Source organism: Anguilla anguilla, chromosome 7 (genome assembly GCF_013347855.1).
Source record: "Anguilla anguilla isolate fAngAng1 chromosome 7, fAngAng1.pri, whole genome shotgun sequence".
Lineage (NCBI taxonomy): Eukaryota > Metazoa > Chordata > Actinopteri > Anguilliformes > Anguillidae > Anguilla > Anguilla anguilla.
Window position 1 is genome coordinate 50,426,287 of NC_049207.1, and position 24,666 is coordinate 50,450,952.

Genomic DNA, 24,666 nt, shown 5'->3' on the forward strand with positions numbered 1-24,666 from the left:
TCAACAAAATCTATCGAGCTCAGTAAAATCCCATTTTTACTACAGCGTGCGCTCGATAGATTTTTTTTTGTCAGACGCCACAGACGAAAGGTGGAATGGCCGCATTAGCCTTTCAGAGTCCAGGCGAGGAAGTCGAGGAAGAACGGGAGACCATGGTGCATAACACTGACATTTTTTTATTAGAATTCATTTGTAACAAATGGAAGTTGTGTCAGCAAAGAACTGATTTTTCATACACACTTCTTTCGCCACCAATGTAACCCAAGTAAGAAAATAAAAAGCACTCCTTTCATTCTGAAAAAAAGTTTACGTTTACTACTAATCAGAGGTAATTGTATGATTCTTTTAACAAGCCATTTTTTTTTTTTTTTTTTACAATTTCATTTATTTAATTTCAGTCTATGCATCCAGACGAGAGATAGATAGAGAGAGCAGAGAACACGACGTTTATTTTTCGAAATGACACTCCAAGCTCGGATGTCAAAGCCACGTGACAGATGGTTATGACAGAATCTGCAGTCGTCTGTTTGGAGTACCATGGCACCAGGATGGATGCTCTTTTTTGCCACATACTTTTTTTTTGTCTTTTTCTTTATAGCTGATATCTTTTTCTGTGTTATTTACATACACACAAAGTGAACGTTTAAGCAAATTCTTACAGATGGGTTCAAGTAATATATTATTGGGTTTAGAATCAATAGGGCAGTGCATAGTACAAAGATATAGAAAGTGCAATTCTTCCATAAGCGCCCCCCTGTGGCCGTCAGCGATGTTTTGCCATGCATATCGGCGAGAGAAATAAAAAATAACTGGACCAGTACAAATGTACACAGATTTATGAAGATATTAAATATAAAAAAAGAAATTATACAAGGTGTCTACACCTGAATGGGGCTAAATAATAGCACTTTACTCGTCACATTTAGAAGAATAAAAAAGTAAAGAAAAAATTCTGGTCGACTGAGTAACTGGCCAAAAATAATTTTGCTTCTTAAAATACCAAGGGAAATAAAGAAACTGGAATGCACATCCATAAAGGTTCCAAACAGAGCTATGAAAAACAGGTGCCTTTTTGTTTGTGTGTGTCCATGTGTGTGCATGTGTCCGTGTGTGTGTGTGCGTGTCCATGCATGTATGTATGTGTATGTGTGTGTCCATGCCTGTGTGTGTGTGTGCGTGTCCATGCGTGAGTGTGTGCGTATCTCCATGCATTTGTGTGCGTGTGCTGTGTGCGTGTATGCATGTGTGTGTCCATGCGTGTGTGTGCGTGTGTGTCCATGTTTGTGCATTTGTCCGTGTGTGTGTGTGCATGTCCATGCATGTGTGTGTGCGTATGTGCGTGTCCATGCGTGTGTGTGTGCGTGTCCATGCGTGAGTATGTGCACATGTCCATGCATTTGTGTGCGTGTACTGTGTGTGTGTATGCATGTGCGTGTCCATGCGTGTGTGTGTCTATGTGTGTGTGTGTGTGCGTGTGTGTGTATGATTAACTTCCAGAAAAAAAAGCATTAAAGTGCATCTGCAGAAAAAAGCAGACATACTACAGACTTTGATAAAACATCAGGATTGTCAGGATTTTAAATGCTAATCTGTGCGAGACTTTCATATTTTTCTTCTCATCTCTTTCTCATAAGCGTTTATCTGATGTTAATCTTTATAAACCTTTACCTCAGCTCTTTTGCGAGTCTTTTTCAGCTGTGAATCTACATCTAAGTGCACTCTATCGACTTTCAGAGTTCATCTAGAGGTACTCATCTCAGAACACAAAGAGAAAATGCTTTCTGCTACTAAGGTTCGGTCATTTAACAGTCTAAGAGTACTTAGCTTTTTCAAAATTCAAATGCTTGTCCTCAGAATATGCCTTCACAGCCTCCCCCACTTGGCATGGTGTTTTAACGCCCTGACACCTAATACACAACTAATGCAAATTATTTGCAGCTATTATAACATATAACTATGCTAACATTTTCAAAAGTGCTAGTTAATCCAACAGGGTTACTAAATTAATAGCTTTAAACTTGAAATATAAGAGGACAGAATGTAGGTCTGTTTTCTTGCTCATTTTCTGCTTTGCAATGGTCTGAGAACTCTATAAATGTGTTTGGCCTGTTTACTCTCCAATCTCCAGCAAGGCCACAGAACATCAAAGTAGGATCATGAAAATGGAATTATTTGCATATATAATTTGGTACAATGTAATATTAAAAAAAGAATACTTTTGGTAAAATGAAATATACATTAATATATGGACTAAATTGATGTACAGAAAGGAGTTCAAAGGAACATTTATAAAAGAGGCATAAGATATAAGGCACTCTAAATGTAAAATGAAAACATTACAATATGATGTCATTGACCATACGGAGGCCCCGAGGATAGTGACATCACTGTGCCTGGCCCTGCTACACTGAAGAATGACATTTCATCATTCTCTGATGATGCGAGCACACAAACCACAGACCGTGTGATGAGGTCACGGTTGCTGAACACACGCAGCTCGACGCGTAGTGATGAAATGATAAACCCCCTCTTTACCTTTCAGGAAACGTAAATGCCATGAATCACAGGAGAAACTACATAAATCCTACCAATATCAGGACTATTTATTGCACGAGAAAAGATGCACTTTAACAGGATATTTTTTTCCTACCGATGTGCATTCCAGTGGGAAAAATAAAAAACAAAAAGTCTTAATTTCCCCCATAGTACAGAAATCTCATTGTGGATATTTTTAATATATAAATTATTTTCTATATATATATATTTATTTGTATATATGTATTTATATTTTCTATATCTTTATAACTATGTATATATGGGATATTCTCATCAAAGGCTGTTTCGTCTGTATACATCATCTTAACACGGAAGAACGAAGATAATCTGTAGCAGCAACTTCATACTTTGCTCATCCCTGTTGATTCCACTAAGCCCCGGTGTATCGCATGTGTGATAAGGGAATACATTACATGTATATGTATATATACTTTTTTTTTCTTTTTCTAAAAATGGAGAAATTAAAAGTGAAAGTAAAAGGTAACCCTGTAACAAAGTCAACATTTGGTTGTGTAAATACAGCACTGCACACAAACTGTGCACAACTAACCAAGATAAAATAAAAAAAAAGCAGGAAAATCGAGAACAATCGAGAAAGGTGGGTTTACTTTCCTCGGCCTGACGTTACGTACAACAGAACAGCTGCAGAGCTTAAAAAATAAATCAGAAAGAAAACGAAACAAAATAGAACAAAAAAGTGAAAAGATAAGCAAATGTTTTGTTCAATTCACTTTCTTCAAATGATAAAAGTTTGTTAAAAAGGGAAATAAGTTTACACAGTTAAAAATGAAGCACGTGTTAGCTATATAATAAAGTACTAAAAAACTAAATTGATAAGTTGTATTCATTTATATTTCTTTAAACATTCCCCATTTCCCCAAATCATTAACAACGAAGGGCGTGGAGGGAGATGAGGGGACTTATTACTGTCGACGCGTCCTCTTTTTGAGAATTTACCATGATCTGGTGTCCGTGTGTTTGATGAAATGTCTCAGTGTTATTGATTGTGAAACTTTCAAAAGTTTTTCGCTATTCACTGTTTTTTTTTTCAGTACGAAGGCTTTTCCAGTTATTTCCTGCTCGTCCTCAAGCTGTGTTACGGTTGATGCGGTAGTTGTTGACGTTTATTTATTTATTTATTTATTTAGAACACAAGACGAATCCTCGAAGCAACGGAAAAAATTAATTCCTCACGGTGCTTCGCCAGTCAGGATTTCACTCGTTATTTTTCAGGGTAGTTTTATCAAATAAGTAAATTCTTGGTCCACCTGGAATCATTTTTTTTTTTCATTTTTTGTTTATTTGTTTGTTTGTTTCACATCCGACATTTAGTTTGTCTTTAGCTAGAAGTGAAGAAGTACGTCCCAAGCGTGTGATTATGGCTCAGAAGAGGCTCTCGGGATCTTGAGCGGCCTGCCGTGTCCTCCAGGAATGGGTTGTTTTTTTTTTTTTACGTTGCATAGTGATCAAAACTTCCAAGATATTCCAATCCGGCTCTGTAGCAGAACTGATACTGATCCTAAGGGGGAGGGGGGGGGGGGGGGGGCAAACATGAAACATCACATGGATTCCAATTGGAATATTATATCCATCCATCCATTATCTAATAGCCCGCTTATTTAGGGTCAGGATCAAGGGGGGCTGCTAGAGCTTATCCCAGCACTAACTATTATATCTACATCCTATATATGAGACAAGTAGTGGCATTTTGTAAAACAGTGTTTAATCCTAGATAAATCAATGTCATTGTTGGTCCATCAAAATGTATAGAGTACAAACAAACATAAATACAAACACAGATACAAACGATCTGTCTGTCTGGCTTGCACAGCTATACTGAACAACAGTACTATAGTGCTAGTGTAAAACTGCATTCTGGGTAATTACAGTAACTACTGTAACTACGAACTACGAATTGGCTCGGACAGAAGACCGCGCGGGGCTCACCTCCGTCTGCACCATGGCCGGCCGCTGCGTCCGTAGCATTTTGACCGTCTGGAAGATGTCCACCACCCCCTCGTACCTCATTCGCTCCAGGACGATGCTGAGCGTGATGAAGACGCCGGTCCTGCCCACTCCCGCGCTGCCGGGGGGAAAAAAGAACATGGCCGCCGTAATTACGTGACAATCAAACGACCGAAGGAACTGCCGCTAATGACCTCCCGACTGCTGAGCCCACAGAAACCATAAACACCAACATGGATTTTTTTTTCAGGCCGTCCGTCTAGTTCTAATTTAACCCCTGTGAAAGTGCCATTTTGCCTGTCTGCGAAGGCTGTGGAGTTCCTCTGACTACGGGGTACAGGGCAGTCGGAATGTAATTGAGTTGTCCAGGTAGAGGCAGGACTGATCAAAAGAACTTGCTGCGCTAGTTGGTTTTTTCTGCAGTGACAGGATTTCTCAAATACGTTGCCTCAGGTTTTTGTGGTGAAAAGTACAAAAAAATAAACATAAAACAAGAAAAATTGAAGTAACCCACACCCACACACAGAGACACACACACGTACATAAACAAACCTCAAAGAACAGGATGCAGCTTGATTGCAAAATGACGCTGCCGTCAAACGACCGGGTCATGTGACCGGGTCACGTGGCCTGAAAAGCGATGCCTTACCTGCAGTGCACTGAGATGGGCCCGTCCTGGCCGAACTGCTCTTTCGTTTTGTGCACCTGGCCGATGAAGTCGATGAAACCCTCCCCTGACTTTGGCACTCCTTGCTCTGGCCAGTCCGTGAACTGGAACTGCCGCACCGTTCGCGACTGTCCGTCCTGGGGGGGGGGGGGGGGATTTCATACCGGTCAGGAACTCAAGTGACGCAGAAGCCATTATTACCCTAACCGTTGAGGACTTGGAAAACACTTGGGAATCCTGAATTCCTGAACTGAGCTAATGCTAATTAATTAATTTTTTAATTTGACCTTTATTTATATAGGGTAGGTCGACTGGGCACACATGCTCATTTACAGCAACACCCTGTTGATCCCCCCCGAAGGACGGAAATCATGGGGAAATGGTCAATAAAAAAGGCAATGAATAGGCCTACTAGTTCTTACCCAAAATACATTTATCAATTGATGACATGTATAATTAAACGTTTCCTTTACAAACCGTCAATGATCAATGAAATTACCATATTCAGTTCAAAGGAAACAATTATTTCAGACATCTGTCGTTCAACCTGAGAGCACTTAATACTGTAAATTAATAATGGAGTAATATCCTTTGATTCCCATTGATCTTCAACATTTTCCGGGCTACTGGAAAGACTCCTTTGAGTGTGCGTACTACTTAAGCCGCAATAAGAAAAGTGATCCCACTGAAGTATTTATACTCTGTGCATTACAATGGCAGAGGCTTGCACCGTTTATCAATAGGTGCCTTTGATGGAATTAAAACTTCAAGGGCTCTGAGGTTTATGCACGTAGTTATTTATTTTTGTTGCATATTTACACGTGAACATTCACTGTGCAAATAAGCCAGACGCTGACAGTTAAAAGCTCTGCATCTGCTTGTTTTTTTTTTCATTTTTTTTTTTCAGGGTGGGTATTTTGGGAAGGGAAAATACTTATAATAGGTACAGATGGTAGATTAAACGGCTCTGTCAACTTACCTTTAATAAACATGCATAGCAAACCTCCCAAAGCTAGAAATGTGTCTATCCAAGCAGTTATAACTCCATTTATTTCTCCTTTGCATGGCTGTATTACTCAATATACTTCATATATACATTAAAAACAATATACGGCTTTATAAATGCGCACATAAACAGTGGTCAGGAAATAAGCATATAGCATCATTTTACAGTTGCATAAGACTCATAGCATGATAAAGACTAACGTTAAAATTTTGGGAATAAAATGAAAATGGTTCCAAAAAAATGTACGGGCCAATAATACTCTGTGCTCATAAAAACGACTTTATGGTAGTGGGAGAGAAGTCTGTATTTTGAAAAGTTTTTCCACATTGTGTGGTAAGACCAGGACAAATTCCCTTTTGCATGACTGAACACACCACGCGGACCAAGACTGTCATTAATCTCAGTGAGAACTCTGAAGTAGGCAGTAATACTCCAAACTGTGTGAACATTTCGGAAATGAACCACTGGTGAGCACGTCGGCGAACACCGAGGTCAGTAAACTCAAAACGAACTGTGTTCTTCACACCACTGAGAGGTGCACAAACTTTTATCAGCGTTTATCAATGTCCACAAAGCATTTATGAAACATCCTTCATAGGCTATGAGGGATGTTTCATAAATGCTTCATGGAGATTCATAAATAATAGATAAATGCTGACTCTGGAATAAAAACATAAGACTTACCCTGGCGTCGGTCACTTTAAACTCCCTCAGTATGTACTGGGGCATATTGTACTCGGCCATTGGATCCACCACAAAGTACTGGTACCTGGCAGACCTCTCCGCTGGCCAGTACTGATGGCACTTTTCCTACAAGCCGACAGAAAACAATGACCAACAAATGTTCCTCACAGCGACCGCGGAAAGAACAGACTGTTTGCCAATGCTAGTAACCCAATGTTACCCGAGCAACATGCAGAGAAAGGGTCTAAATTATGAGAGAAACAGAACATATTTTAATAAGCTATATGATTCATATAGCACTGGCACAGAGCCCAGGTTTTTTTGGCAAAGAATTTTTCAAGAGTGTGCTGGCACTAAATTAATGTCTTACAAAAGCATACGCTGGTTGGCTTATAATCATTTCTATATTTTTGCGTCTGCTTGAGCAGAAAAGTACCGTGATGGCTAATCCAGAAACACTCTTTTAACCCAATTTCCCAGGCTGACGTTGACACAGGCTCACCCCAGACTCGATCTCTTTGAGCCAGGGGAGCTTTTTTCCAGGAGTCCTGTGATGTCACTGATCACCCATCTCAAACGCGGTGACCGGTAAGGGTAAGAGTGGGAGCAGGAACGAGCCCCGACGTTAGCGCTTTTAAAAACTCACCCTTCCCATTTCCCTTAGCTTGGTGAGCATGACCACTATGGTGGAGTTGTGTTCCCACAGCATCCTCCAGTAGTCTTCCGTGGTCTCTGCTAAAGGACCTTGCGTGGCAATGTAGGCCTTCTGTTGTCTGTGAAGAAATCAGCCAATCGTGTATATCATAGATAGACCAGCCAATCAGGGGACATTCTACAGGGACACACCCTGCTCTGCTGGACAACACATTCAGTCATATTCTTAGGTGTGCTATTGCAAAAGACCTTATTTGATTATCACCATGTTAATGCATTCTGTTATCACAGATGATCATTTTTCATAGCTGTAATGCTTGTATATCCTTTGTGAGATGGGGCAGTGACAGTTGTGACTTTCGAAATGGGCGTGGCACCTGCTTTAGCAAGCACACAGCACCTGTGTTTTAATAAACCTCATCGATGCCCTGCTAATGACTCTTGAAATGCATAGAATCATGGGAAAATTAATTTAATAAATAACAGTTTTTTTTCTTTATTTGAGTATGAAAGAAAACCATAACTCTTACCTGTATCCATCAATAAAGCTGGCGTTGATGTAATCGGAGCCTTCTACCCCTCTGATTGGCTGGAGACATACTCTCGTGGATTCGTATGGCATTATATTAACAAGGCGGTTCTTGAACTTGTTACATGGAAGATTGGCACTGATGAATCGTGATGTGTGGGCTTTAGTGTTGGCTAAACGCTGCAAAGGGGAGATAAGGAGAGTCCCATTAAACCACACCACTCCTTCCTCCTTCCTCTCCTCCACAGCCTGTGTGAAGGCACTTCTCCTAAGATAAACACACCGACGTCATTAATAATCATCTGGCATCGAAGGAGCGCGTGAGTAGGAGGGGGGGATAAATTGGGGGGGGATTACTGGCACCCACCGGCCGTAAATAAATCAAAAAAGATAAATAAATACATAAGCAAGCACAAAGCAGTTATTGTGTCCCTCAGCGGGGGGAACAAAGGGATTACTGTTGCTCGGGCTGTGTCGATCTTCTGGGGAGAATGAGTGTGGAATGGCTTATGAAAGAGAGACAGTCGGCACCAGAAGGTCGGTGATTTGGCGGGCCTAATCTGCCTCATCTGATCTGTGCGTTCGGCATGTCGACCCGGCACACGGGCCAGGGAGCCGAGAGACCGGGCGGCGGAACAGGGACCGGCGTGAGGAGATACCGCGAGCGATACGCGAGGAACGGAGCGCGATACGCTTTTCGAGGGTAGCGACACGCACCCTGTGCCTCGCCCCCCCCCCCCCCCCCCACGGTCGCGATTTTTAGGAGCCGGACGGGCGCTCAGAACACTGGCCCCGCCCACCATGGCGAGCGGAAAGCCGCCCGTGTCCTGAGTCTGCGGGAGTCCATTTAAAACGGAGCTTGACTACAAAGACCAGCAGGAAACGCAGGCCACCCTGCGCAGTCTCATTCAGCTAACAGCCAATCGGCAAAGAGTCCTCACCGAGTCCTCCAAAGACCTGATCGAGATCAGGAAACCAAGCAACGAGGGCTGGGAGGCGGAGGGCTTTCTTTAAAACAAAGATCATTTCACTGCTGTCTGGTTTTGGTCAAAAACGCAGGCGCACCGGGGAAAAACAGCGGCGTCTGTAAATCTGTGGGGCTTTGGCGGTGGAGTGGCGGTTGCTGGGCCTTCTCAGGCAGAGAAGGGCAGGACAATGTCGTCGCACCCTTGAGCAAGGTACTCAACCTGCATTGCTTCAGTATATGTCCAGCTGCATAAATGGAATCCAGCTAAATTGTGTCAAGATGGATGACTCTACTGCAGACCAAATCTACCTACAGGTACAAATAAAGTAACCTGAACCTGAACCTGAACCAGAACCTGAACCTGAAATGGATGCAATGCAAATGCCATGTAAAAAGTTGTGTAAGTCGCTCTGGATAAGTATCATCATGCTAACGGTAGCCCCACGCACCTTGAACTCCAGCTCCATGCCGGTGACGTTCTCCCCGGACTCTATCTGCGTGAGCTTCTGGATGTAGGCGTACAGGTTCCGGGCGGGCACCTCGGTGGTGCCGCACATGACGGCCTCCAGCAGGGCGTCGTGGATGAAGATGTACTGGTCCTCCGTCTGGACCATGTAGTTCCGCTGGGCCCGCATGAGGGTGACGTGGCCGTAGATGTCCACCGTCTTCTCGTGCTTTATCCTCTCCAGCATGGCGTCGATGACGATGAAGCAGCCCGTCCTGCCCACGCCGGCGCTGTGGACACAGATAAAAAAAATTAATTAAAAAAACTGTCAGTCGCCACCCACCACCAATCACGTCATGGCTCCGCCTCCTGACCGTCAACAGGCTGTGCCTCTGCTCAGCTTGAAGCCCTTACGGAAACAGACGGAATATTCTGACACATCCCTATAAATCCATGGAAAATACAATGTTAAAGATTGCAAAATATTTTTTTTACCTTGCAATATCATATATTGTGTAGTGTTGCAATGGCATAATCTAATCTTTATCATATGTTTACTTCATTATATCGTAGTGTATTGTATTTCTGAAAGCTCTTTTAATGGGGATTCGAGAGTCGAGAGCTCGACGTCTTATGAGAAATCACAAACTCCGTAAAAACCAAAAACCGAAGGAACCTTCTGGAACGCGGCTGTTCATTCCGTAGCGGTAGGAGGGGCGCTTTCTCCCGGCACTTCCTGCGCCCCTGCGTGCGTCACGGGGGGGGGGGGCGTGGCCCCGGCTCGTTTTTTCGGATATCGAGCGCTCCGAGTGTGAAGTGCCTCCCCGTCGGTGCGCCTCTGACGCCTCTGACGACGCTTGCGGCTTCGCCTCGCCTTCCACCTGGACCCTTAATGATCTACTCCAGCTAATCATTTGCTCAGCTGAGCTATTTAACCTTTATCTGCAGTCTAAAAAGCCCCTTTTTTCTCTCTCTGACTGATGGAAGCCGGTAAATTGCTAACTTTTAAAAGTGTGCAGCGAACGCTAATTACTGTCATTAAATCACGTCTCGCGCTGACGTCACGGTAACGGATTTTAAGGTGGAATGAAAGCCGGCCTGATTCATTATAAGCATAAATTGCCTTAATTTGGACGCAAAAGGGTTATAAACAGAAGAGAAATCTGAGTCTTTCACAAGGAAAGAAAGCCATTTCATAGCACCGACTATGATCCGTACCACGCCGCTGCACTAAAAGCAGCGAGTACCCGTCGGTTGAGGCTCTGTTCTTCATTTCCCGCCGAACGGCTTTTGACGGCAGGAAGGTCCGCGCGTGCGGCAGTTGGGCGTCTCACCTCGCTTAACCTTCCTCGTCGAAACGACTTGCGCTCCCCGTTTCCTCTCGCCGAAAATAAAAGGCGCAGGAACCGCGGAAGGTGGAACGAGTTCTGTCGGCTTTGCGGCTCGCGAGACCGCGGGACGCTGGCAGAACCCGCTCGTAAAACCGCCGTGTTTCCCGGGGGAAGCGCTCGGACACTTTCGACGAGGCGAGCCCTCGGGCTAGCGTGCGGCGCGACTCGCCCCGTTAGGCACCGGCGTTTCTTAAAGGCTCCGCCCCCCCCCGTCCCCCGTCCCCTCCCAGCCTCGTTCACGCGGCGCGTTTCCAGGTTACGCAAACCGGCGATTCGGCCGCTTCGTCCCCGGAGCCGAACTCTGGGTACCGCCCCAGGATAGGGTGGCAGGCGCACACGCGGGGAGGAACCTCAGACGCACACGGTAGTGATCGGGGGAGCCACACATCATCATGCTGGTTGTGTTTAAGGGGCCGGCTTTCTCTGATTAATTTGCTAGCGTATTTTTTTGGTACGGGCTTCTTCCCGACTCTTCAGTGTAAACCGCCACCGGGTAATTACCGGCTTTTCCTGCCTCGTTAGCCGTCGGCGGAGCGGCTCGCAGCGATATATCAGGAAACAGGTATGAAGCGCTCAGCTCCGTTTCTTTTGCGCAGAGCAAAGGCCGCATTATGTCTGCATTGCAGCGCTTTCCTGCATTTAAAAAAATAACCTTGCGCTGATATTATTGATATGTGTAGAAAATGATTATGCAGCAGTGCGGTTTTGGACAGTTTGGCTCAAGTGGATTCCACACATCTGCAAACGTGCACACGCACACGGACGCACACACACACATGCACACACACGGAACTACAATCCCACAAGGTGAATTTTATTGCCAACACGTTTTTAAAACACACGCCACAAACCTAGAAAAGACGCATATCATCTACATGTAAAAGCATTTATGAGGATTCACACCGTCACATGACTCGTCACGTCTGTAACGGAGAATCCCGCCGCGGGTGCTCGAGCGGCCGGCGGCAAGCGGCAGTGCGCCGGGCGCGGCGTGCGGCGGAGAGGACGCCTGACGGAGGGAGAGACGGCAGAGCGCGGGGCGGTGCGCGGGTTTGGCAGCGGGGGGAGGGGGGGCTGACGCGGCCGTTTTCAGGAGCGCTAACGATTCGACGCGGGGGTGTTTCTGACAGCGCGGTGCAGCTGCTCGGAGCGTCCGCTGACACGGGCCGACGCCGTTCGGATTGACGGCTTTCGCAAGTTCACCGGGAGCGAGCGCTAACCGAGATGTCAGCCTTTTTCCGCCATGTTCCAGCTTCACTCACGACGGAAAACACAGAAAACACATTAATAAGCAAAGCTGTCAGCATCATCGCCTGTCCACACTCACATGAAAAACCACACACAAACACACACACACACACGAAAAACTACACACAAGCATACTGCACACATGCATACATAAGACCACACACATGTACACACACAAACACAAACACACACACACACACAAAAGTGAACAACAGCCCTAAGCCAAATACCCCCTGAACTCCCTAATATTCCCTTTCTCAGAGGAAACACCCGGTAGGCCCTGAGAGAAATCGACTCCCCCAACCACAGCCTCCGCAACAGAAATGGGAGCCTCATCATGAACACAATCACGCAGTGAAACAGGGAGCGCTGTGTTGCCCCCCCCCACCCCCCATTCTCCCTCCAGAGCGGTGATGAGGTCACAGCACAGAGACGCGCATGGGGGGGGGGGGGGTCTTCCTGCAGATGGCCCGCATTCCTTTCCCGCGCAGTCACCCCGCTTCCCCGGCTCCTCTCGGACACCTGCGATCTCTTGGGGGGGGGGGGGGGGGGGGGGTCTGTGAGCTGTTATTCGCACCCGCGCGCGTCTGTATTACCTCCACGAGCGCGTGACGTACGCGGGGTTAATAACCCGGGAACGGGCCGCGGGAACGCCGAGTCAGCACTCCGAGCCGCCCGGATGGCCCGACGCGCTCGCACGCCGCGGAGGCAGAACGAGCGAGAGCCAACGGCCCGGCGCTGCGTTCATTACTGTACCGCCGTTAGCCTCTGCAGATAACGCGCGCGCGGTCCCAGCAGCACTGCTTTACGGCGCATTAGCGACTCATCACAGTTAGCCTTCGTGTCACGACGCTGGTCGTGTAAACTCCGCGTGACATACAGTGTGACTCCCGACATCCAGTGCTGTTTCCACGACAAGGAACATATCGAGCCTGACTGACATTCGATCGCGTCCGCGGGTAACAGACACGCTCTTGTTAAACGAGGCTTTGCGCTCGGCCCCGTGGGAAATATTTGTGACGCGTCGTGCCGAACCCCCGACGGGACGCAGAGATATTTTGTTTACGGGTCCGCAGGAGCGAGGCTTCGACGGCGCGAGAACGACTTTGGCTCGTTAAAAGAGAAGAGAGGAGCCCTCTGGGAAACGGCGGTGCGGCGCGTCTGAACTTTAAAACCAACGGAGGAGCGCGACCCAGCAGTCACGGCGCCTGATCGATGGCCGTTGCGTGGCCGTTGTATTATAAATAATAGATATAAATCGCACAGAAAAGTACACCCCGTGCTAGCACACCCATAGCTCACCAGCCATAGCGTACCATTCACTCCAACCAAGCGTATTAGACTAATTATGTACAGGGGAGAATTTGTAGTGACATCTCAAAGAAACCAAACTAGTTCCTCAAGTGCATAGTTTAAACTAAAATGCATCGATTTATTTGAGAGAATTCATTTTTTGGCATCACATCTCGATTCAAAACTACACCACAAGAAACTAGGCTTTCAAAACTTTGAAAAGAGTGTCTTTAAGGAATAAAGCTTTCAGGCATCTGCTTTCAAACAGAAGTCATCCATCATGCTGGACATAATGAACACCCCCTCCTCCCCCCTCCCCTTCACGTTTCAGTAGAAATAATCATTCTAATTAAAAACATTTCTACCGACTAGTGAACTCTGAGTATCATTATCTTTGACAGGTCGTGCTTTGTCGACAGGCCCCTACACAATGTGAACACGATGCGAGCCTTTTTCTGAAACACGGCTCGCAAAAGTCCCACCTGATGACTGTAATCAACGTGTGAGCGGCAGCGCAAACAAGAGGGCCGCTTCTGACGGCCGAGGCATCGCTTCGAACCGCCGCGACGGGACGCCCACACCCCCCCGAAAGCCACCCCGCTGTCTCATTAACACGAGCCCCGCACGCCGCGACGAAAACCGCAAGCTCCGCCCCCCCGTTATGAAAGACCGATGCCTTTACAAAAAACGCCGAAATCGATATCGCCCCCAAGGCACGGTCCGCCAGCCGGTTTGAGCGAGACTCATTTTCATGTTCAATCGAAGCAGCGGACGCAGAGAGAGCACAGGCCTAGCAGGGGCTTTAGATTATTGCATACGGCGAAAGGAGGTCTGTTTCACGAGCTCGATCGATGGCCGTTCGCTCGTTTCGACTTTAAGGATCACGACTCCAGCGAAGACGTGATCCCGAACGTGGCGGGGAAACGAGGGGGCCGTCCTTAAAGCAAGGCGTCGCGGCGCGCGGCTAGCGCTAACAACGCGACGCATTCCACGGCACACGCCAGGGCGTTCAAAAGCATCAGCCAATGATCTTAAACTGTTTTCTTCCAGCACGGGGCTGCCCAACCTTATCGCTGGAGATCTACCATCCTGCAGGTTTCCACTCGAACCCTAACAAAGCACACCACACTCAACAGCTAGAGATCTCGTTAAGCTTCTAATTAGTAGAATCAGGTGTGCCAAATTAGGGTCTGATTGAAAACCTACCGGACTCTCCAGGTACAGGGCTGAGCTGGTCTGTTCACCATAATTATTCTGGAGGAAAGGACGGATACACGGGCTTGGTATCGACGCTAACGAACTTGGGAAAACCGACTGATACGACCAGGGCGACGTCGCTGAAGCCTTCCGTTCTACAGAGAACATCACTCAGCTCCAACTACTGGCCTGACCAGCTAAAACAAAAAAACAAAACAAAATCTCTTTCCCGTGACACCTCTTGTTTAGACTTGCAAATTTTTTTTGGTGATAAACAGGGCATAATCAACGGCCACGAACGCCAGGACGACGAGACGGGTAGGAGAGCGATGACCGTCTTCAATCCGCCCCCCCCCCCCCCGAAGGCTACGTAAAAGTTCCGCGCGGAACAGGAAGTACACCGCTATGGAAAAAAAACTTTTTTTTTTTTTTTCCAGAAAACCGCCAATGAGGAGGCTGTTTTTTAAGCTCCTCGGCCACTTATCAGATGCGGGGGTCGGGAATTAAAACTCCAATCTGCGGAATGACATTAATTCCCGCATTCCGCAATCCCAAGGAAAAAAATCGGGATTTTCAATTTAAACTGATTCTGCTAGTGGCTCTAATTAACTCCCGCATGTGGTAATTTAATTCTTGGCTAATCCCTTCCTTCACAGCTCGCCCGACGAGTTTGCCATCTTTCCCAGTCTGTGCCTCGCCGCAGACGTTTTCGGAACGTTTTCGGGGGGGGGGGGGGGAGGGGTTTGAAGTGCCAAGCCGGCTCAGTTTTCCGACCCCTCCCGAGTCCACGCTGCGGGGGGGCTCTGCTGACTCGTGTCTCCCGCAGTCAGTACACATCCCTTTATTTATTTTAGACGCAATTATCCAGGGGACAAACTAAGCGGGGGCGCAAGCTGGAATAGCGCGGACGCTCAGCATGCGTAGCTGGGGAGGGAGGGGAGGGGGCGGGGGGTGCGGTGAGATCAGCGGTTGTCAACGCCACCGCCTCCAGTAATCTGTTAGCCTTCTACAGCGCGTACCTGGGGATGGCAAACACTTGCAACGCCTGATGGGATGGAACCTCCTTTTGGTCTCTGACCAAATACTGGCAAAGCACACCAATCAAACATCCACCACCCTGAATGCGAACACACACACACACACACATGCACACACGTGCACACATACCCCTGCCAAGGCTTTTAAAGGATTAGCGGATATCCACAGCGCAAACAATGCGGGACCAGGGCAAATCGAGCTGTGTGCAGCCCCCTGCTCCTGTTTGGGGAATGGCGGTCATTCGAGCAGATCCTGCTGGCAGCCAACGGGCATTTTTCATTGTGTTCTGGGGCTGTGTGTTGGAGGGACTCTGTGTGCTGGGTGGAGTCTGTGTTAGAGTCTGTGTGCTGAACAGACTCGGCGTTTTGAGTCTATGTGCAGGAGGGACTCTGTGTTCGGGGTTATGTTCTGGGCGGGCTCTGAAACCAGGCCTAGTGGCAGCTGGATCCCAGAACTTACTGCACCACCATCGGCCCAGCGTCGGCGGATTGCTTACCTACAGTGCACCACCATCGGCCCGGCGTCGGGCGGATTGCAGGCCTTCACCCTCCGGAGGAAGGCCAGGAAGGGAGTGGGGTGCTCGGGGACCCCGTGGTCCGGCCAGGCCGTGAACTGGAACTGCCGCACCTCTCTCTTCTCACTCGAGCCATTCTGGAAGGGAAAGGGGGGGTGGGGGGGGGGTGTGGGAGAGGGATATTTGGATGTTAGTACAAGTCTCTGGGGTTTTCTGAGTTGAATCTATAAACACTCACTAAAGGGAGAAAAAAAATCACATCACAGTCATGTTCCAAATGCCTAAATCTGCAACCTCAGAAGGTTTGATGATTAATTGAAATGATCTAATTTTTCGTTAATCGAGTAACTGAGCTAAATCCGGCACCCCGAGGCAGCGGAACCAGAAAGAACTTCACAGCCGGCTCCCCGCACACACACACACACACACACACACACACACACACACCGGGACGTCCTGGGCTCTCGAACCCGCAGACTCACTTTATAAAGCGCGAACGTCCGGACGCAGTACGTGGCCAGCTCCACTGTGTCCAGCAGCGTCACCTGGATCAGGCCGTACGTCTCCGTCCCTCGGCTGGGCCAGTACTGGTCGCACTTCACCTGGAACGCGAGGATGAGTTAAACACAGACACCGCAGACGAGGGGAAAACATCGCAAGGGAGCAGTCCGTCCCCTACACAAGCGCACACATACACAGCAAAACTTTCAGTGTTAAGTACATATGGTCCCTGTTGAATATGATAAGTCAAGAGTTGAATTAACGCTGGACATTTTACTGTATACGTGTATATAATTGCTTGATTCTATATATTTTGTAGCTAAATGCCACAGTATGAACTATGTTTCCTATTTAGGAGCAATAAGGCGAATAGCAGTAAGTCACTATGCGATCATTAATCATTATATGCTTATAATCCCTACCCATGTCAGTGAACGGTTATGGAAAAAAAAAAAACCCATTTATGACCTAAAGGTATCTCAGTAACCACAAACTCCCTATTCTGCTGATTCAGACAGATTCATATTTGAGAAACCAACTTATAACGTCCCACTGATCCAAAAAACATTCTTTTTTTTGGCCTGACAAGCTGTGTAATTACAACCTTAATGCGGTTTTTCCAATCGCATTATAGATCCGAGTTTATCGTTCTTACGCTGTTGTGTTGCCCTCCGAACAACCTATAAAACATCCGTCCATTACAGTATTACTGTTTCACTGCCAAACGGAATTAAACAACCACTTTAAGTGAGTTATAGCCCGTCGCCCGACTTCCTTGGGTGCGTGCATAAAAAAATAAACTTACAGCGGCTTTAAACCGGACGGAAAAGTGCAAAGCCCTGTTTGGCAAAGGATTTACGCGGAAAATCTGAGGTTCGGGGTTTACGGGTGACTTTGGTATTTGACGTTAAACTGACCTAAAAAGGCTATGCATTATTTTTATGTCACCATAGCGATGAGTTACAAGCCAGCGGCATTACTTAACTGCATACAGGGCTGATACCTATTCAATTCCAACACCTGGGCACGGGGGGGCTGGAGGGGGGGTGTTGGGGGATTGGAGCTGCCACCTTAGCTGGCATAATACAACACCTGCGCTACTGACTGTAGATTTTCAGAGATAACTGGCCATTTCAAATACCGCTGTTTGAAAATACTTACAAATAAAGCACATAAGGCTTGCACTTTCAGCCGTAAAGCATGAAGCACGTGATCTCCTCTCCAAGCTTTGTACGTTCTGATTTTGTAAGCGCTGCCGCCACTTCACACGAATATGACATCAGATATTTAATCTGCATACTCAAATTTCATTGGTTACGTTACTGAGATAAGGACCGTCACAGATCTAGCGAGAGTGAGTGAAATGCTCATGATTAAAGTTATGGCAAAAGAAATGGACAAGATTTATGCGTACGCATAGCACATAGTTATAAAGCGTCCTGGTATACATACACTGCGAAGCCAGCGTTAAAGATTTAAGAGCAGAGCAGTCTGACCATCTACATCCACAGAAGTATAATATTTCATTTTTAGGATTTTTCAATCGGTCCTGCAACTCAACATGATGAAGAAGATGATTCAGGTGAACATGTATCTTCTCACAGCTGGTAATATCAACCTGGAATCTCTCAATCTCATTATCATTATAATTATCTTATTATCATTATATTATTATTTATCCCATTTTCCACATCTCACTTCAACAGAGCCAGGCACATATGGTCAAAATTAGCCCAGGATGGACCTTTTCTTAGTGAACTTTAAGTTAAAATGCATAAAGCAGTAAAAATGCACAAGCAAACACAGAAATAACCACATACCATAAGCCAATCCTGTGCAATGCTGCTTTATTTAGGTTATCTATCTAATGGTAAAAATTACTATATCATATGGGCTACAGGATAAAATGATTTTTAGCAAGTCCCAGACAAGACTCAAATATAAAAGCCCTATGTTGACACTATCATGACAAAGTTCTGCCTCTGAAACCTATTTCATTATTCAAAAGCAATTCCAAGGATTAAATTACTTGCCCCAAAACTGTCTCTGTCTAATGCAATGCCTAACATCTACAAATAATGTAAAACATGTTGGGAAAGTTTAATTTTTAAAGACGTCAAAATATATTAACAAGTAAGCCACATTAAAAAGTGATTCTCACTGCTCCGTTACATATGGACTACTCCACATATTATTGAATACACAGTTCATAAAATACAATATGACTATCAAGACATGCATTTTGTGTTTAATAACAGTGGAAAGTGCAATAAAAAAGAACATGTGGCTGAAAACAATAAGGCTTATGATATGTCATCTCCTCTCTAGGCCAATTACAAATGAAATACCCAATGGGTTCATTTATTTGTCCAGAATACCACTCATAACTGAATGTCTGAAGCCTAATTTAAGGTATAAACCTTCCAGAATAAGCATAAAGAAAGAAAATGTGTGACTTTCATTTTGAAAACGTGCACTCTGTGCATTCTAACAAGCAGTGCAGCATTTCCTAGAGAAGGGGGGGAAGTGCATCAGCGTTCTCCACAGCGCCCCCTGCGTTTGCCACAGGTTTCCTGTGCGTGGAAACCTCACAGAGCGTGAGGACAGAGCTTTGCGTTTAGATTATTATTATTCTTTTGTTTATGCACTGCGTGGTTAAGCTACGGCATCGTCACGGCAACAAGTGAAACCTTGCATGAAGCAGTGCTGGGCCATGCTGAAAAATGAAATACCATATTGACATATACATTCGAGAAAAGAACGGAAGGAAAGAGTGATGGAGTGCTGAAAGATATCCAGTAGCACAGAATGAAAGATGTCTTGCCTTGGAGAAGAAAAAAGAGGGCATCTGAAGGAAAACGAAACAAAGAAACAAGAAAATAAACAAAAATGATGGAAGAAGCAGGAAAGGCAACATATTAAACGAACTTGCATCAGAGACGTTAGTGAAAACCCGACTGCTGTGGAGAGGAATACCTACGATTTATGCTGTGTAACGGGATAAATATGTATATATGTATATGTTATGTACATTTATTAACATTACTGCACAAAAGAGTATTCCTCTATTATATATTGTAAATGGAAGGCTATTTGTTTGATGATTTTCAGGAAACACCTACCTCAAGCTTAGGTGCTATGACAATGTAAGTTACAAACTATAACACTGAAAATGCACATCAACATAATATTTCATACTATTACATTATATGCTCCAAAATGCTGTTTTACATTGTAAAGTGAATGCTACTTATTTTACTTTCCTTAATGCTACTTAAGAGCAAAGTTCCAGAACAGTAACAATGAATCTTGCAAATGTACTCCGACAATTATGCCCTAAACTGAAGGGCTCTTATTTTGTGAAATGCGCCTACCCTTGACCTCTCCTCGAGCTTGGTCATCATGACGATGTTGGCGCTCCGCTGCTCCCAGAGCATCCGCCAGAAGTCGCCGAAAGTCTCCGGCAGGGAGCCCTGGGTGGCGATGTAGGCGTTCTGCTTCCTGTAGCCGTCGATGTAGTTGGCGTTGATGTAGTCGCTTCCTGGGATGCCTGCTTAAGAGCGGAAAAGAAGAAGAAGAAGAAGAAGATGTAGCAGAAGAAGAAGAAGAAGCAGAAGAAGAGCAAGAAGAAGAAGAATCAGAAGAAGAGTAAGAAGAAGAATCAGAAGAAGAAGAAGAAGAAGTAGAAGAATGAGAAGAAGAAGAAGAAGAAGACAAGAAGAAGAAAACCAGCATTAGCTTGGGCAGAGGAATACATTCATAATTTTTGGAGTTCAGAGAGCGCCACAGGCTGATTAAGTCAACGCTGTGACTCACAAACGAGCCGGGCAGCAATGAAAACACAGGCTCCGGCCCGAGAGGGGATCAATGAGGAAGGCTTGCTCTCAACGCCCCCACCCTCCCGCCCTCCTTCTGGGGCAGACAGTGCCTTAATACCCCGACCACTGAAGTCCCGGCACAATAACCGCGCCTGGTAAGTGCCTGTTGCCGTACGAGCCCGGGACAAGCGCTCCAGTCATTTCGGCGACCCTTCCGGTAAGACCGCTGGATCTCATCGCCTGATAAAACCGACACGGCAGCTCAATGTTTGTCCGGCTGAATGACCAGGCTGTTTCAACACTCTGTGTAAATGGTACGATAGCATTACAGCCTCCTCGCTAAAAGTAATGGGGAGTCGTGAACTACCATCTCTTTCAGCAACAATAATAATGACAAAGATAATAATAAATATAATAATTATAATAAAGATGATGATGATGATAATAATACTAATACTAATAATAATAATTATTATTATTGTAATAATAATTGCCTTGACCTCACTGTTGTAAAAAAAACCCTGTTTAAGTTGTGCTTCTGCTTGCTGCCATTAAAGGAAGACCGTGGGTCTTCTCCAGAGCTGGGAGAAGCAGAGCTGACAGCTCATCAATGCAGAGAGACTGGCAGTGCTGAGCCATGCTCACACATGGCAGGGGGAGATAAGTGTCATCTGCATGGGCTTCACGTCCCTGCAGCCCCCACCCCTGCGCATCACCCCCCCCCCCCCCCACAACCACATCACAGGTAATATACTCAGCACAGAGCGAGAGAGAGAGAGAGAGTACTTTTTCATCACAAATCCTGGTCTCCACCTTCTGAAAGGCTACTTAAACTTTGTGTGGCTACAAATCTAACGAGTGTGCGACACAACAAATGCCTTTTTTTTGCATGTAGATCATGCACAAAACTTTCCACTGAAAAACACCTCCTTGCTGTTCTATCTATCTCTCTATCTATAGAATCAGTCTATATCGCAAATGTTTTCAATACACAAAATAATACAAAAGATAAAGCAAAGCAATAAAAATGGGCAAGTAAATCTAAACAAAACAACAGCCAGTAAAAACAGCCAGTGAGAGCGTCGAAACGCTGGGAAATTTCGAGAGCAGTGACTGGAGCTAAAGCTATGACATCATACATACACTACACTGGGAAGACAGGAAATTGGCTCTTGCTTTCAGTATATAAGCCAGAGTATTTGCCAGAGTGAGTGACAGGGACCTTTGTAGAGAGGTAATTGTATTTTTGCTCCATTTTTAATTATCTCAAAAAAAAAAAATATATATATATATATATCCCAGTATTCAAGGGGAAAACAGTGGCTACAGAGATGACATCACAGCAAGAGAGGAATCAATCTTCAGTCATGTGTATTCTAACCCGTGAAGGGGCATTTGTATTCAGTGCACTGTATACATACATAACAGTGACAGAGATGGCAAGGCCATCTGATATAAATGCCCTGGCTCTGGTAAGAACCTGTCAGTACAGCCCAATGAGCAATTTGAGACGAAATGAAAAGAACAAAGACAGAGAGCATTCGAAACGGCGAAAGCAAACACAGCCTGTTCGACAACATAACCTCGTGCACTGGCTATATGGAGAAGCCCCTCGGCTAAACCCTGTGCACACAAAAGGCCCCTCGGGCCGCCATTTTGCCTGAAAGGTCCCACCCACATACAGTAAGCCCTGAAGGCTACCGCATATTTGCCTTCTATTCAGAGCAACATGGACGCTCGGTTGTGTCAATGCGTTGAGTTAATGGATTCCGGCCTCACTTTGCTTTCAAGGGATGAACCGCATCTGGTCTTTGCTACGGCATTTGTGTTTATTTTACAATTTCTTATTCAAACTACCACCCCCCCACCCCCCCCCCCCCCCCCCCCACCCCGGCCCCCCCGGCCACCACCACCATACAAAACCGTGCAGCTTATTTAGCTGCTTGCTATCGTTATCGCTAGCAGCTGCTGTTATCACGGGGCTCGAGCAGAATCTGTTTCTGGCTGCCATTCTGCCGAAAAGGCCAAACTATTTATGATATACAAGACAACTAAGGAGCTATCTATATTGAGATCATGGGTAAGGGAGTTGGAAATATTATGTTTATTTTTGCCTTTCTTTAACAAAAATAAAGCAGAAAATAAGATGTTCATTCATTTCCCATTGCAACAGAGCTAAAAACATGAATACTGTGGTATATGAAATCTCTAAAAAGCATTTCTAAAAAAACTGTAAAATTCATAAACATGTAATTTTATAATTATATTTCAAACATAATACAGATTTTTTAAAAATACTTTCAAATATTTCCTTTGTAACACAAAAACACTAAGAGTGACAGTATATTAGATTTTAACCTACAAAAAAGGTCCTCACCAACTCTGAGGAGAGACAGTACAAATTCCTTCACTAAGTATTAATCTGGAGGAAAAAAATTAGGTACGCAACGTCAAAATGAAGTCAGATTCCAAATTAAACTGACTATAAGCTGACGAAACGTCTATTACTAGTGGCTGGAGATTTGTGGGAGACTGTTATTCAAATTTACGGAGTATCTGCAATGGAACTGAAGCAGGTGCAGACTGAGATTTTGCCGGAGGAACGTTTTTGCCCTACGGACCGGGTCTTGTCAAACAGGGTAGAGCCGTTTTGAAGATGTAAAGGGAGAGCAAAAGGGAGAACTACTCTCTGCTTTCGTCCCTGAGGTCAAGCCAGGTCCTGACGTGTCGCTACCTAAGAGAGTGCCGTTAATGGCGTTGTTCAAAGCACCGCTTCATACGTCTCTCAGAGGACGAGGGAGAAAGAAAGTGAGACAGAGGGAGGGAGAGAGAGGGGGAGAGGGAGAGAGAGGGAAGGAGAGGGGGAGAGAGAGAGAGAGAGGGAGAGAGAGAGAAAGCGAGGGAGAGGGGGAGAGAGAGAGATAGCGAGAGAGAGAGGGAGGGAGGAAAAAAAAAGGGTAATTCCATTCCGGTGACCGGGGGTTATGGGAAAGGCGCTGATGTCTCAGATAAGGTTCAGGAAGGGACTGGCGTCCGGGACGAGGAGCGAGAATTGTGATTGAAAGAGCATTCCATTTGGCCCCTGGGAGCTGGAGGCTAAGAAAAGACCTGATTGAGGCCTTACATTTCAAACAAATTGAAAGACATAAATAAAATTGACCCCGGTTGTTATTTCAATCACAGATTAGCCAGCCGAGCCCGGTGGGAGGCATGGAAACAGGATGAGGCAGAGGTAAACGGAAAGTGAAGTCCACTCCACAGGGCGGCTACTAGCCAATCGGAATCGCCCGCTGATGACGCAAACAAACCTTTGTATCGCACAACAAACCTTTAAATATGGTAGCATTCCAGAGAAGAGGGGAACTGATGAGGAACTTCTATTGGATCAGCAGGAAACGCGCGAGAAAGCTTACCGTCAATGGCGGAGAGAAGGACGCGCGAGTGGTCGTACGCGATCACGTTGGCGTATCTGTTCTTTGGCTTGTTGACTTCGAGGTTGGAGTGTTCCCACGTAAACTGCTGGGCAGGGTCGATAGACTGGAAGGAAAAGACAGAGCACGTCAGGGTGTAGCCAAAATTTTAAACAAGCCCCACCACCCCCCCAATCTCCCTGCTGGCTACCAATATGTATTTTCATAAAATTTCAAGGCCTTGGTGCTGATCTATCATGCACCGTTCCCCATGTCGGTCAGGACAGCACAGACCCTGCCCATTAACCGAAAAAGACTGAAGACCCACCCCTTCACACAGCACCATGGCCCCCTTGAGCTCCTTTTGCCATCTATCTTTTTCTTTTTCTTTTTCTTTTTGAATTTCCTTTTGTAGTAGCAATGATATAAACAATGTTGTGTCAGGATAGGCTTAGCCGTGTATTGGTTTTAGCTTGAAACACCACTATACAAGGTATTAAATTGTTGGATTGCTCTGCTAACTTTACACTTACTGGTTATGAATGGGACCTCTGCACATCCTTGGTGATATTGCACTGTTTTAGCCCCTGAGGCAAAAAAACTGACATTCTCCACTTTTGTAAGTCACTGGGAATAAGAGTGTGGGCTAAGTGAATACAATGTAGGGTCTCTACGGAAACTCCAACTCCAACCAAAATAGCATTTAAGAGAGTGTTTCCATTTCACCATTCCTCAATGCCATATCAGTGTCCACACTGTTATAAACTGCCCTTATTTTTCAGC

The 24,666-nt window shown here is 45.6% G+C and overlaps 1 protein-coding gene across 50 annotated transcripts in view; it reads right to left on the reverse strand.

The window, feature by feature from the left end:
* Positions 1 to 3,763: 3,763 nt before the first annotated feature.
* LOC118232176 (receptor-type tyrosine-protein phosphatase delta) overlaps positions 3,764 to 24,666 on the reverse strand; it is a 234,927-nt gene continuing 214,024 nt past the window's right edge. For 30 of the 50 annotated variants that reach the window (XM_035426883.1, XM_035426884.1, XM_035426876.1 and 27 more), the window contains 11 exons: positions 23,887 to 24,010; positions 20,030 to 20,208; positions 16,637 to 16,756; positions 16,137 to 16,291; positions 9,478 to 9,763; positions 8,063 to 8,241; positions 7,525 to 7,651; positions 6,879 to 7,004; positions 5,171 to 5,325; positions 4,504 to 4,639; positions 3,764 to 4,075 (listed from right to left, as the gene is read on the reverse strand). In XM_035426883.1, the coding sequence (XP_035282774.1) occupies positions 4,007 to 4,075; positions 4,504 to 4,639; positions 5,171 to 5,325; positions 6,879 to 7,004; positions 7,525 to 7,651; positions 8,063 to 8,241; positions 9,478 to 9,763; positions 16,137 to 16,291; positions 16,637 to 16,756; positions 20,030 to 20,208; positions 23,887 to 24,010 (1,656 nt within the window). In that variant the 3' untranslated portion in view covers positions 3,764 to 4,006. The remainder of the gene's footprint in view (positions 4,076 to 4,503; positions 4,640 to 5,170; positions 5,326 to 6,878; positions 7,005 to 7,524; positions 7,652 to 8,062; positions 8,242 to 9,477; positions 9,764 to 16,136; positions 16,292 to 16,636; positions 16,757 to 20,029; positions 20,209 to 23,886; positions 24,011 to 24,666) is intronic. The other 20 variants (XM_035426912.1, XM_035426910.1, XM_035426905.1 and 17 more) reach the window with 1 other exon arrangement.